Source organism: Protomyctophum bolini (genome assembly GCF_963924005.1).
Source record: "Protomyctophum bolini genome assembly, chromosome: 20".
Taxonomy (NCBI): Eukaryota; Metazoa; Chordata; class Actinopteri; order Myctophiformes; family Myctophidae; genus Protomyctophum; species Protomyctophum bolini.
Genome location: NC_137881.1, coordinates 6695587 through 6706986, shown reverse-complemented (window position 1 = coordinate 6706986; position 11400 = coordinate 6695587). Strand labels below are relative to the sequence as shown.

Sequence of the window (11400 nt, the reverse complement as noted above, 5' to 3'; positions counted from 1 at the left end):
CTATAGCCCCTATAATAACCCACATGCCTGACTGTACATTGTGCTGTTTGCATTTATGTTGCCTAATAAAGTATTCAATAAAAAATAAAAAAGTCTGTCTGTCTGTCTGTCTGTCTGCATCTGTTGTTTTGCTATGGTTTGACTGATCTAATCATGTGGACTGATATAGTCTTATGCTATCTTATCTTATCTTATATGCTTTTTGATTTTCTTGTACATTAAGCCCTGCATTAAGTGATCATGGAAAAATGGAAACTCTCTATCTCTCTCTGTCTCTGTGTCTCAGGTAGTCTCTCGTCCATTCAGAACAGTGACTATGGCTCTCAGAAGTATGAGCAGTGGATCGTTGACGTTCAGCAGAAGTGCAGAGTTCTGATACTCGACGACAAACAGCAGGAGAGCCGAGTCTGTAGAGCTCTGTACAACTACACGGAACACCTGAGGGTGAGACATACGTAGGGCTGTAGAGCTCTGTACAACTACACCGAACACCTGAGGGTGAGACATACGTAGGGCTGTAGAGCTCTGTACAACTACACCGAACACCTGAGGGTGAGACATACGTACTTACGTAGGGCTGTAGAGCTCTGTACAACTACACCGAACACCTGAGGGTGAGACATACGTACTTACGTAGGGCTGTAGAGCTCTGTACAACTACACCGAACACCTGAGGGTGAGACATACGTAGGGCTGTAGAGCTCTGTACAACTACACTGAACACCTGAGGGTGAGACATACGTAGGGCTGTAGAGCTCTGTACAACTACACTGAACACCTGAGGGTGAGACATACGTAGGGCTGTAGGGGTGCAGTACTTAGTTTAGACAGTTTTTGGCTTAGACTAGTCATTGGTTAGACCAGTCATTAGTCCTACAACTACAACCTATCTCAAACCCTCACCCTAAACCTAACCTCCCACGGGGCAGCACACCTAAACCTAACCTTAACCCATGTCTAACCAATGACTAGTCTAAACTAAGTATGCACCCCGGGCTGTAGAGCTCTGTACAACTACACAGAACACCTGAGGGTGAGACATAGGTCAAATCTTTAATGACCTTTTTAATTTTTTTGGTATTCAGACAGCCAGCAATGGGTAGAACACTTTTGTGTCTGTGACACATCTAGGGGCCGCAATCTGCATTCAAAGATGTTCCTAGAAGCTTTGTCATCGGTCGGAAAAAAACAACCTGGTCGCAATGACTAACCAATCAGGAAGCAGACCGGCAAATTGACCAATGACAAAGCTTCTTTGAGGAACATCTTTGAATGCAGATTGCGGCCCCTAGATGTGTAACTTGTTTGGGAGCGTTCTACCAATTGCTGGCTGTCTGAATAAAAAAAAAAAAATAATTGTTTTTGACATTATTGCTTATAGCAGCTTTAAGTAAATGAAAATACTTAATTACTTAGTACTTATTTACTTTCTACAACTGGGAGGGAACCCTCCATTTCCCAGTCGGCCGCTTTACCTCCTAACCCACGGTCACCCCCCCCACTCACCATTATAGCAGTGTTGATTTGTTGATAGCTTTTTTCACTGACGAAAACTAAATGAAAACTAAGCTATGATGACTACATATATTGACAATTTCGTCAACAAATAACAACTAGACAAAAAAAATATTTTGGCAGGCTTTGATGGCGTCGTAACTCGTAATGCCTCATTTTACACTTGGTTGCATGCTGAAAATAGCAGGTCTACAAGCTCACAGTGTAAAATCAGCCATTACGAAGGCCAAAATACATTTCAGTCGACTAAATCAACTGTAGATGTAGTCGATTAAAATCACATGACATAGTCGACTAAAACTAGACTGACATCAAAACATTCCAGGTGACTAAAAGGTGACTTAAACTAAATTAAGTTTCATTCCAAAGCCTATGACTAAACGAAAATAGAAATGTTCTGCCAAAAACAACACTGCATTTTAGGGCTGTCACCATTACACATTTAAGTTGACGATTAATTGTCACACAAATTATTTTGATTAACGCTGTAATTGTGTTTGTGGCGTTGAACAATGGTAATCAAAAAATGCACAGGGAAGATATGACAAATAAATGAACAAAAAGGAAAATAAATGTGTGGAAATAGCAGATGTTACAACGTGCTGCGTTGTATGCTTGTAGATCTGCTATTTCAGGCTTTTTTAATCTAGATTAATCTAATCTATGTCAACATGGAAACGATTAGGATAAAGATTATGACAAAAATAATTCCCGATTATCTCAAATAATTGCCATTAGACGATTATTTAATAATTGTGACAGAACCTACCCACCAACCCACACCCACTGCAGCGCACACAAACTAAACACACACATGATTTCTCTCTCTCTCTCGCTCTGTCTCTCTCTCTCTCAGAGGTATAATGACGCGTTGATCATCCATGAGGATGCCAGGACTAAAGATGCTCTGGAGTACCTGTGTGTGTTCATGGAGGAAGTCAAACAGGCAGGAAATGACATCACAGAGACCAGGCTCACCCAGTACTTTGATGGTACTGTACAGCGCGCACACACACACACACACACACACACACACACACACACACACACACACGCACGTGTGTGCGCAAACACGCACACACAAAACGACATTTATGTTTCTGTGTCAGTAGTGGTGCTCAAACAGTTTAAAACCTATGTTTCTGTCAGTGGTGCTCAAACTGTTTAAAACCTATGTTTCTATGTCAGTAGTGGTGCTCAAACTGTTTAAAACCTATGTTTCTATGTCAGTAGTGGTGCTCAAACTGTTTAAAACCTATGTTTCTGTCAGTGGTGCTCAAACAGTTTAAAACCTATGTTTCTATGTCAGTAGTGGTGCTCAAACAGTTTAAAACCTATGTTTCTATGTCAGTAGTGGTGCTCAAACTGTTTAAAACCTATGTTTCTATGTCAGTAGTGGTGCTCAAACTGTTTAAAACCTATGTTTCTATGTCAGTAGTGGTGCTCAAACTGTTTAAAACCTATGTTTCTGTCAGTGGTGCTCAAACAGTTTAAAACCTATGTTTCTATGTCAGTAGTGGTGCTCAAACAGTTTAAAACCTATGTTTCTATGTCAGTAGTGGTGCTCAAACAGTTTAAAACCTATGTTTCTATGTCAGTGGTGTGCTCAAACTGTTTAAAACCTATGTTTCTATGTCAGTAGTGGTGCTCAAACAGTTTAAAACCTATGTTTCTATGTCAGTAGTGGTGCTCAAACAGTTTAAAACCTATGTTTCTATGTCAGTAGTGGTGCTCAAACAGTTTAAAACCTATGTTTCTGTGTCAGTAGTGGTGCTCAAACTGTTTAAAACCTATGTTTCTATGTCAGTGGTGCTCAAACTGTGTCAAGGACCCCCAACATTATATGTGATTGGTCGTCGACCCCCATCTCAAAATATGTATTCAAGGGACCCCCAACAGAAGCAAAGTTTTGAGTTAAAAATGTTTGCTGTAAAATAATATATACTCAAAGATTTGCACACATTTTCACGATTTTAGGGTTAGGGTTTAAAGCTCGTAATAGTCCGGCTTATAGTCCGGTGTGGCTTGTATACGTACATATTCGGGATTTTCCCTAAATTTGGCTGGTGCGGCTTATATTCAGGTGCGCCTTATAGTCCGGAAATTACGGTATATAAAAACCATAGGGTAAATGGCAGTTAAACGTTCATCGAAATAACATTTATTTTATATTCTGTAATTGTAGACTTATTGTAAATTAAACGATGCAGATGTTTAACAAAATGTAATGCTCTTCAGAGCATAAAATTAAACCAAATGGGCCCATCTTCCAAGTTTAGTTAAACCCGTAGGCACAGAAAGTAAGCATATTGTTTTAACGTAAACTATAATTACTAGTTTTGTGTGGGACATAAAGGTAGCCACAAAGGCAAGAGGGAAGCAGACCTAGGATGGATATGTATGTGGTCTCTGTGAGCGAGTGAGTCTGCGCAAGGCCACTGAATTCCACCTGACTCTGGCATATACGCTGCAATGCTGAGTGAGAGCTATATATTTAAAGGACAACTTTAGTTTCATGTTTTAGGTTGTTATTAGAGAAAGTAAAAGATGAGTGTTCATATTTTTTTCATTTGCTGCTTTCTTTCCTTTTTAGGGATCACGAGATCTACTGAATGTGTCAAACTGCATATTGAGCCTACACAGTATATGACACAGTGTGGCTTAATTCCCCCCAGTAGGCCTCCTTCACATTCAGTAGATCCTGTGATCTTCTGTGGCCAGATGTCATTTTTTGGGGTCTAGTAGGACTATAGTAAATAATAAAAAAATAAATCACCATAATATATATTTTTTTAAATACATATTTAGCCCCATGCTCGAATGCCCCCGCCCCCCTGTCAAAAACAGCTAAAATCCCTAAAACGAAAGAAAGCAGCAAATGAAAAAAAAATTAACACTAATCTTTTACTTTCTCTAATAACAACCTAAAACATGAACCTTGGTTGAAAAAAACTAAAGTTACTTTACATTAAACTCACTGTAAACAGAGTGTATATTGCATTAATCTAATACGATGAATTGTTATATTATTTCTCCTCCTCTGTAGTCCGTGTGGTGCAGTTGCGTGAGTTGGCCAACGGGTGTCAGTATGAGAATCCCAAACTGACAGACCTGCAGTTCATTCTACAGGAGAAGTACAGAATGGAACCTGACACCAGAACTGTTCTGTTTGTCAGAACCAGAGCACTGGCTGATGTAAGTGCGCGTGTGTGTGTGTGTGTGTGTGTGTGTGTGTGTGTGTGTGCGCGTGTGCGTGTGCGTGCGTGCATGCAAATGTAAAGCAGCATTTGAGAAATTGACATACAAATATTTGTGGTTTATTGTTAAAAATATATGTTTTGAGTTAGATTAGGAAAGATTAAGAAAGGATTCATGTCTAATCCAAACCCTAGGGTTAGAGCTTTCCCTATTTTATACTTAGTCGTGCTTCTTCAGCAAGAAGACTTTTTAGCCGAAACCTTAACAAATCAAGCTTTGACAGGGGAAGCACTAAAATACCAATTCATACTCCAGTTTTAGGTGAAACGGTGACCACCGAAAACTACAACATGACGTCACGCCGTGGTGATAAGCCAATCACCACTCACCCTCAACACTTCTCTCTGTTTTTTACTAACCCACCGTTCCGGTGGTCACTTTATCACCTAAAACTGGATTATCAATAGGCATTTAGCCTCAGTGTGCAGATTTAATAATGTAATTGCCTGTGATTGCTGTGGGTCCTGCACCTGTATCCTCCACAGGCATCAGTATGTCCTACATTAGAAAACCAATTACCACTTATATACCCCATATGGTTGAGCGGAGTTCCTCAGGGCTCTATACTAGTGTATTTTATGTTTGCTGTTACTGTGGGGTCAGGGCCGATTCATACTCCTATTTTACCGCTGTTTCGGCGCTGTAGTGCCGAAATGATTTCGGCTCGTCAGAAATGTTCAGTAGCACCGAAGAGACGACTTTAGGACGGTACCCGCCCCCCCCCCCCCCCGAACCTCAAATGACGTCACATTGTAGTCTCTAGAGAGCCGAACCCACTTTTATTCGGCTCTAAAATAGGAGTATGAATCGGCCCTCAGTCTGACCCTAGGCCTAGCCCAACCGACCGGTTGAAAATGGTCCGTTTTCAAGATGTTCCGGCCATTATCTCTGGAACATGAAAATGACAACTTTTCTGGGTTATCGGTCCTAAAAGTATGGTAATTGTTCAGGCTCCCTACTGGTTCACCAACCTATGTGCCTGCCTCCTGTTACGAGTTACGATGCAATTATCTAGTTATTTAATTTTTCTTCTCTGTTGTTGTGTTATTTTATTTTGATATATTTATGTTTTTACACGCGTGTGTGCGTGCGTGCATGGCCGCTGTGTGTGTGTGTGTGTGTGTGTGTGTGTGTGTGTGTGTGTTTGTGCATGCGTGCGTCTCTAGGCACTGAAACGGTGGATGGAAGAGACAGACTGTCTGCAACACCTGAAGCCTAAAGTTCTGATTGGAAGAGGAAAACGCTCCCAACTCACTACTTCTGGTACCCGTCTGTCTGTCTGTCTGTCTGTCTGTCTGTCTGTCTGTCTGTCTGTCTGTCTGTCTGTCTGTCTGTCTGTCTGTCTGTCTGTCTGTCTGTCTGTCTGTCTGTCTGTCTGTCTGTCTGTCTGTCTGTCTGTCTGTCTGTCTGTCTGTCTGTCTGTCTGTCTGACTGACTGACTGACTGACTGACTGACTGACTGTCTGACTGTCTGTTGTGTTCTGACTCTGTGTGTGTGTGTGCGCGTGTGTGTGTCACTTCTAGGTCACATGACTCTGAACGACAAGAAAGGGGTTCTGGATTCGTTCAAGAGTTCGTCCAATCAGAGCAAGCTTCTGATCGCCACCTCGGTGGCCGATGAAGGCATCGATCTCCCACAATGCAACCTGGTCATCATGTACGAGTATGTGGGAAATGTAGTCAAAATGATACAAGTCAGAGGTATGAACGCATGCACGCGCGCGCACACACGCGCGCACACACACACACACACACACACACACACACACACACACACACACACACACACACACACACACACACACACACACACACACACACACACACACACAACTATAAAGTACAAGTACTGTACTCTTAAGTAATTTTTTTAGGTAGTATTACTTTAGAGTGGAGACTGGAGTGTATCTGATTCTCTGTACATTTAGTTCTACTCCACTACATCTCAGAGGCAAATATTGTGCTACAATATTTGTTGTACTACAATTTTTGTTAAACTTTAGTTACTTTGAAGATTTTGATTATTATTATAAAACATACATTAACCACTGAAGCAGAAGTATATTTTGAACATTTGATGTGAACCATCGCGAGCGGCTATTTTCAAAAGATGTATGAAGTTGTGAAATGTGGCCTTCTGCACAATGAGTACTTTTACTTTTGGTACTTTAAGTATATCTTCATGCCCTTTTACTCAAGTAAAAATGTTATTCCGGACTTTTACTTCTACTTTGCAGTATTGATACTTTTACATAAGTAAAACATTTGACTACGGTTTCCAACACTGTGTGTGTGTGTGTGTGTGTGTGTGTGTGTGTGTGTGTGTGTGTGTGTGTGTGTGTGTGTGTGCGCGTGTCAGGGCGTGGCCGTGCTAAGGACAGTGTGTGTATCCTGGTGTCCAATAAGAAGGAGCGTATCTACAAGGAGAAGATGAACATGCACAAAGAAAAGATCGTGGAGAAGGCTGTGCTCCACATACAGACACACCCCCAGGAACTACACGACCAGGTAACACACACACGCACATGAACGCACATGCACACATACACAGACACACATCATGATGTTAAGTCATGGCCTGCAGGCCGTGGCTCAGCGGTCCAGGCACCTTGGCCCGGCAGCCCGAGCCTGGCAGTGTGCCGCGGGTTCGACTCCCGATCCCGACGGTCTTTACTGCATGTCACTCCCCCCGTCTCTCTCCCCATTTCCTGTCAGACTACTGTCTGTCCCTCCATAAAAAATATAAAATAAAGGCGAAAGCAAAAAAAACAACTTTAAGTTTTAGTTTGTTATTAGATAAAGTAAAGGATTAGTGTTCATCTTTTTTCATTTGCTGCTTTCTTTCGTTTTAGGGATTTTAGCTGTTTTTGACAGGGGGGCGGGGGCATTCGAGCATGGGGATAAATATGTTTTTTTTTTTACACAATTTTATGGTGGTTTCTTTTTTTATGGTTTACTATAGTCCCAATAAATGCCAGGAAATTATATCTGGCCACAGAAGATCACAGGATCTACTGAATGTGAAGGTAGCCTACTGGGGGAAGGCTTATACTGTGTGTATAGGCTCAATATGTCAGTTTGTCACATTCAATAGATCCTGTGATCTTTTGTGGCAAGATGTATTTTCTTGGGGTCTAGTAGGACTATAGTAAATAATAAAAAAAAATTATAGCCATAATATTTTGTAAAAAAAATACATATTTAGCCTCATGCTCGAATGCCCCCGCCCCCCTGTCAAAATTGCTAAAATCCTTAAAACGAAAGAAAGCAGCAAATGAAAGAAAATTAACACTCACCTTTTAGTTTCTCTAATAACAACCTGAAAAAAACTAAAGTTGTCCTTTAAGTCACTTATTTAGTCCAGACTAAATGATTATTTTGGGCCCTATCTTTACCGTTGCCTCTCAGTGTAGGCACGCATCGTGAATGAGGCCCATTGAAAGCACACAATCTTCATGTGTGTGTGTGTGTGTGTGTGTGTGTCCGTGTCCGTGTGTGTGCATGTGTGGTGCGTGTGTCAGATGTGTGTGTTACAGAACCAGGACCGGGTTCAGAGGCAGCAGAAGGTCAGACTGCCGGTCAGACAGGAAGGAGATTTCACTCTGATCTGTTCCAAATGTCGAGGAAACACAGCATGTAACTCTGATGACATCAGAGTTCTGCAGGTAACACACGCACGCACGCACACATGCGCACATCCACACACCCACACACACACACACACACACACACACACACACACACACGCATACACACGCATACACAATTACACACACACACACACACACACGCACAACACACACACACACTGGTTGTACATGGTCGTGACTCGAGCGTGAGTTATCTTGGTGATGAAAGTGAACCACGGTCACTATTGATGGCACCGAATTGCTTTAAAAAAAAGAGTTTAGTTTAGTTGGCTTCTGTGATTTTAAATGTCTAATAATATATCGGTACCCTGTGGTTAGATATAATCATCTGACTGTCATGTTTTTCTTGTACTGCAAAAAGTTTTAATTAAGCGGTCCTGAAAATCAAATCTCTCTCTCTCTCTCTCTCTCTCTCTCTCTCTCTGTCTCTCTCTCAGGGCTCTCATCACATTGTATTGGATCGTACTCTGTTTTCCCGTGCTATCACTAAGCCACACCCCAGTCCAAAAGGCTTCAACGGTCTGGTGAAAACCAGGAAGTTGTTCTGTGGGGAGTGTAGCCTTGATTGGGGCATCGTTGCCACCTTTGCGAATATACCGGTAACGCACACACACACACACACACACACACACACACACGCATGCGCACACGCACACACACACACACACACACACGCATGCGCACACGCACACGCACACACACACACACACACACACACACACACGCTCGCGAGTATACATAATATATGCAGGGATTTCCATCTTGAGGACTTCATATGGGCCATTCATGAGATCAGTGCGGATCTGCAAAATAACAAATGAGGGGAGTGGCGGTGGGTGTATGTAGCCATGGTCACGGTGTGAATGACATTGAGTCATCAAAACGCAGCATATACTACTACTACTACTGCTACTACTACTGCTACTAGTCAAGTGATCTCTCCAAAGTCCAAACTACCAAGCATCAATTCGCACTCATAATATGTTTACATGGATCAGCTGCTCAGAATGCACCATGCGCCACTGAATGTAACCCGACAGGGCAACAAGTGTTGGCCTCGGCTATAGGTCCACGTTGTTGCGTGGAGGTCTCGTGTACAGACAGTAAATAACAGATCTGCAAGCTCACAGTGTGTCACGAATGCTACACGCTGTGAGCTTGCACATCTGCTATTTACTGCACGCAACACCAGTGAGCCAAGTCTTTTGTGCTCGATTAGATTCCCCCCTGCCATTCTGACTTAAAGGTAGTTATGTAAGTCTTTCCACATGGATCATGGCAGCGTCCAAAACATGAAATCATAGGAATAATGGAAGTCACTGGGGTTCTAAATGGAAGGTTGATTACACCATGCAACAGGTAGGAATAGGCCTATTTCACATGTTTTATATATTTATGTTTTTACACGCGTGTGTGCGTGTGCGTGTGTGTGTGTGTGCGTGCAGGACCTGCCGGTCATAAAGATAGAGAGCTTTGCGGTGGAGGACAGGAGAACAGAAAACATGGAGCTGCTGTACTTCAGGAAGTGGAGAGAAGTCACCTTCACCATAAAGCCCTTCAACATCTCTGATGTTCCACCTGACTGGACCCCACGTAAGACCCCCCCCCCCCCCTCTCTCTCTCTGTGTGTGTGTGTGTGTGTGTGTGTGTGTGTGTGTGTGTGTGTGTGTGTGTGTGTGTGTGTGTGTGTGTGTGTGTGTGTGTGTGTGTGTGTGTGTGTGTGTGTGTGTGTGTGTGTGTGTGTGTGTGTGTGTGTGTGTGTGCGCGCGCGTTTGTCAAGATAGTTGGTGTCAAGATAATAGTCACATTGAGTGTTGTTTGTTTGCTAGGTGTCCCTCATTTTGTGACATACAGAGTCATACTCTCTCTCTCTCTCTCTCTCTCTCTCTCTCTCTCTCTCTGCAGTGGACCAATAGAAAGCCTGCATTCAGTCTCCTCACATCACATCCTGAAGAGTGACATCACATCATTTAGTGCGATATCATTCATCATACCGGGTAACCTTGGGAAAACACTATACAAATACTATAACTGTGTACTGTACAGATATATGTATATATATATATCTGTGTACTATATACAGATGTATATCTTCTTATCGATTCAGGGTTAAAAGGTTTATCTTTAACATACCTTTGACGAAGATACACGAAAGAAGAAGAAGGGTTAAAAGGTTTATCTTTAACATACCTAATCACGTGCTTTTCCCTGCCCCCAACTCCATAACATCAATTTATTCAACATCAGTTTTATGCAATGGTGCAATAGTTTTTTATAATCGGCCTCAAGTCTGAAAGAATGTACAGTATTTTGGGATCATTGTTTTAGGGTTGGTAGATCATGTTGAGCTGGTCGTTTTAAAAGTAGAAAACATGAAAATGCAAACACACACACACACACACACACACACCGGCCGTTTCTCTGGTTGAGAAATTTGGTATAAAACTCTGCTCAGTTGTTGAAGTTGTGCATTGAGAAAATAAAAGAAACACGATGACTTTAAAGTTAAAAAGAAAATTGTTTCTGTTACCAGCGCGCTCTGACCTCTAATAAGATACGGTAAAATAATAACTTCATTCTGTCTTTTTACTGATTGATTGATTGATTGATTGATTGATTGGCGTGCCAGTCGAAATTGCACCGCGGGCCTGAGTTTGAGTATCGCTAGCTTGTGGTTACGCACATTCAGTTTTTTGTCTACTATAGAGCGCCGAAGTCCTGACGTCACTCGCTCATCCCCTCGATTCCCCTGGTTCTAAAGTCCTGACGTCACTCGCTCATCCCCTCGATTCCCCTGGTTCACGGAAGTATTTTCTCTATGGAGAATAACATGGTGTCATCTTAAAATCGTTTCATAAGCGTTGTGGTCCAAAAATAAACAAGCTGTCTCTGCGTTATTGTCAGGGAGGTTGTCTCCCTGTAACTAATTCAGTAGCAAATAGCGTTTTCTCTCAGTCAGTTGATTCTTCATATCCAT

General features: G+C 42.1%; 1 protein-coding gene across 1 annotated transcript in view; it reads left to right on the top strand.

The window, feature by feature from the left end:
- Positions 1 to 10484, top strand: part of rigi (RNA sensor RIG-I) — a 19492-nt gene extending 9008 nt beyond the window's left edge. The window contains exons 13-22 of the mRNA XM_080791888.1: positions 287 to 444; positions 2372 to 2507; positions 4562 to 4710; positions 5940 to 6036; positions 6298 to 6474; positions 7133 to 7281; positions 8295 to 8438; positions 8861 to 9022; positions 9869 to 10016; positions 10329 to 10484. Coding sequence (XP_080648014.1) covers positions 287 to 444; positions 2372 to 2507; positions 4562 to 4710; positions 5940 to 6036; positions 6298 to 6474; positions 7133 to 7281; positions 8295 to 8438; positions 8861 to 9022; positions 9869 to 10016; positions 10329 to 10339 — 1331 coding nt within the window. The 3' untranslated portion in view covers positions 10340 to 10484. The remainder of the gene's footprint in view (positions 1 to 286; positions 445 to 2371; positions 2508 to 4561; positions 4711 to 5939; positions 6037 to 6297; positions 6475 to 7132; positions 7282 to 8294; positions 8439 to 8860; positions 9023 to 9868; positions 10017 to 10328) is intronic.
- The last annotated feature ends 916 nt before the right edge of the window (positions 10485 to 11400 follow it).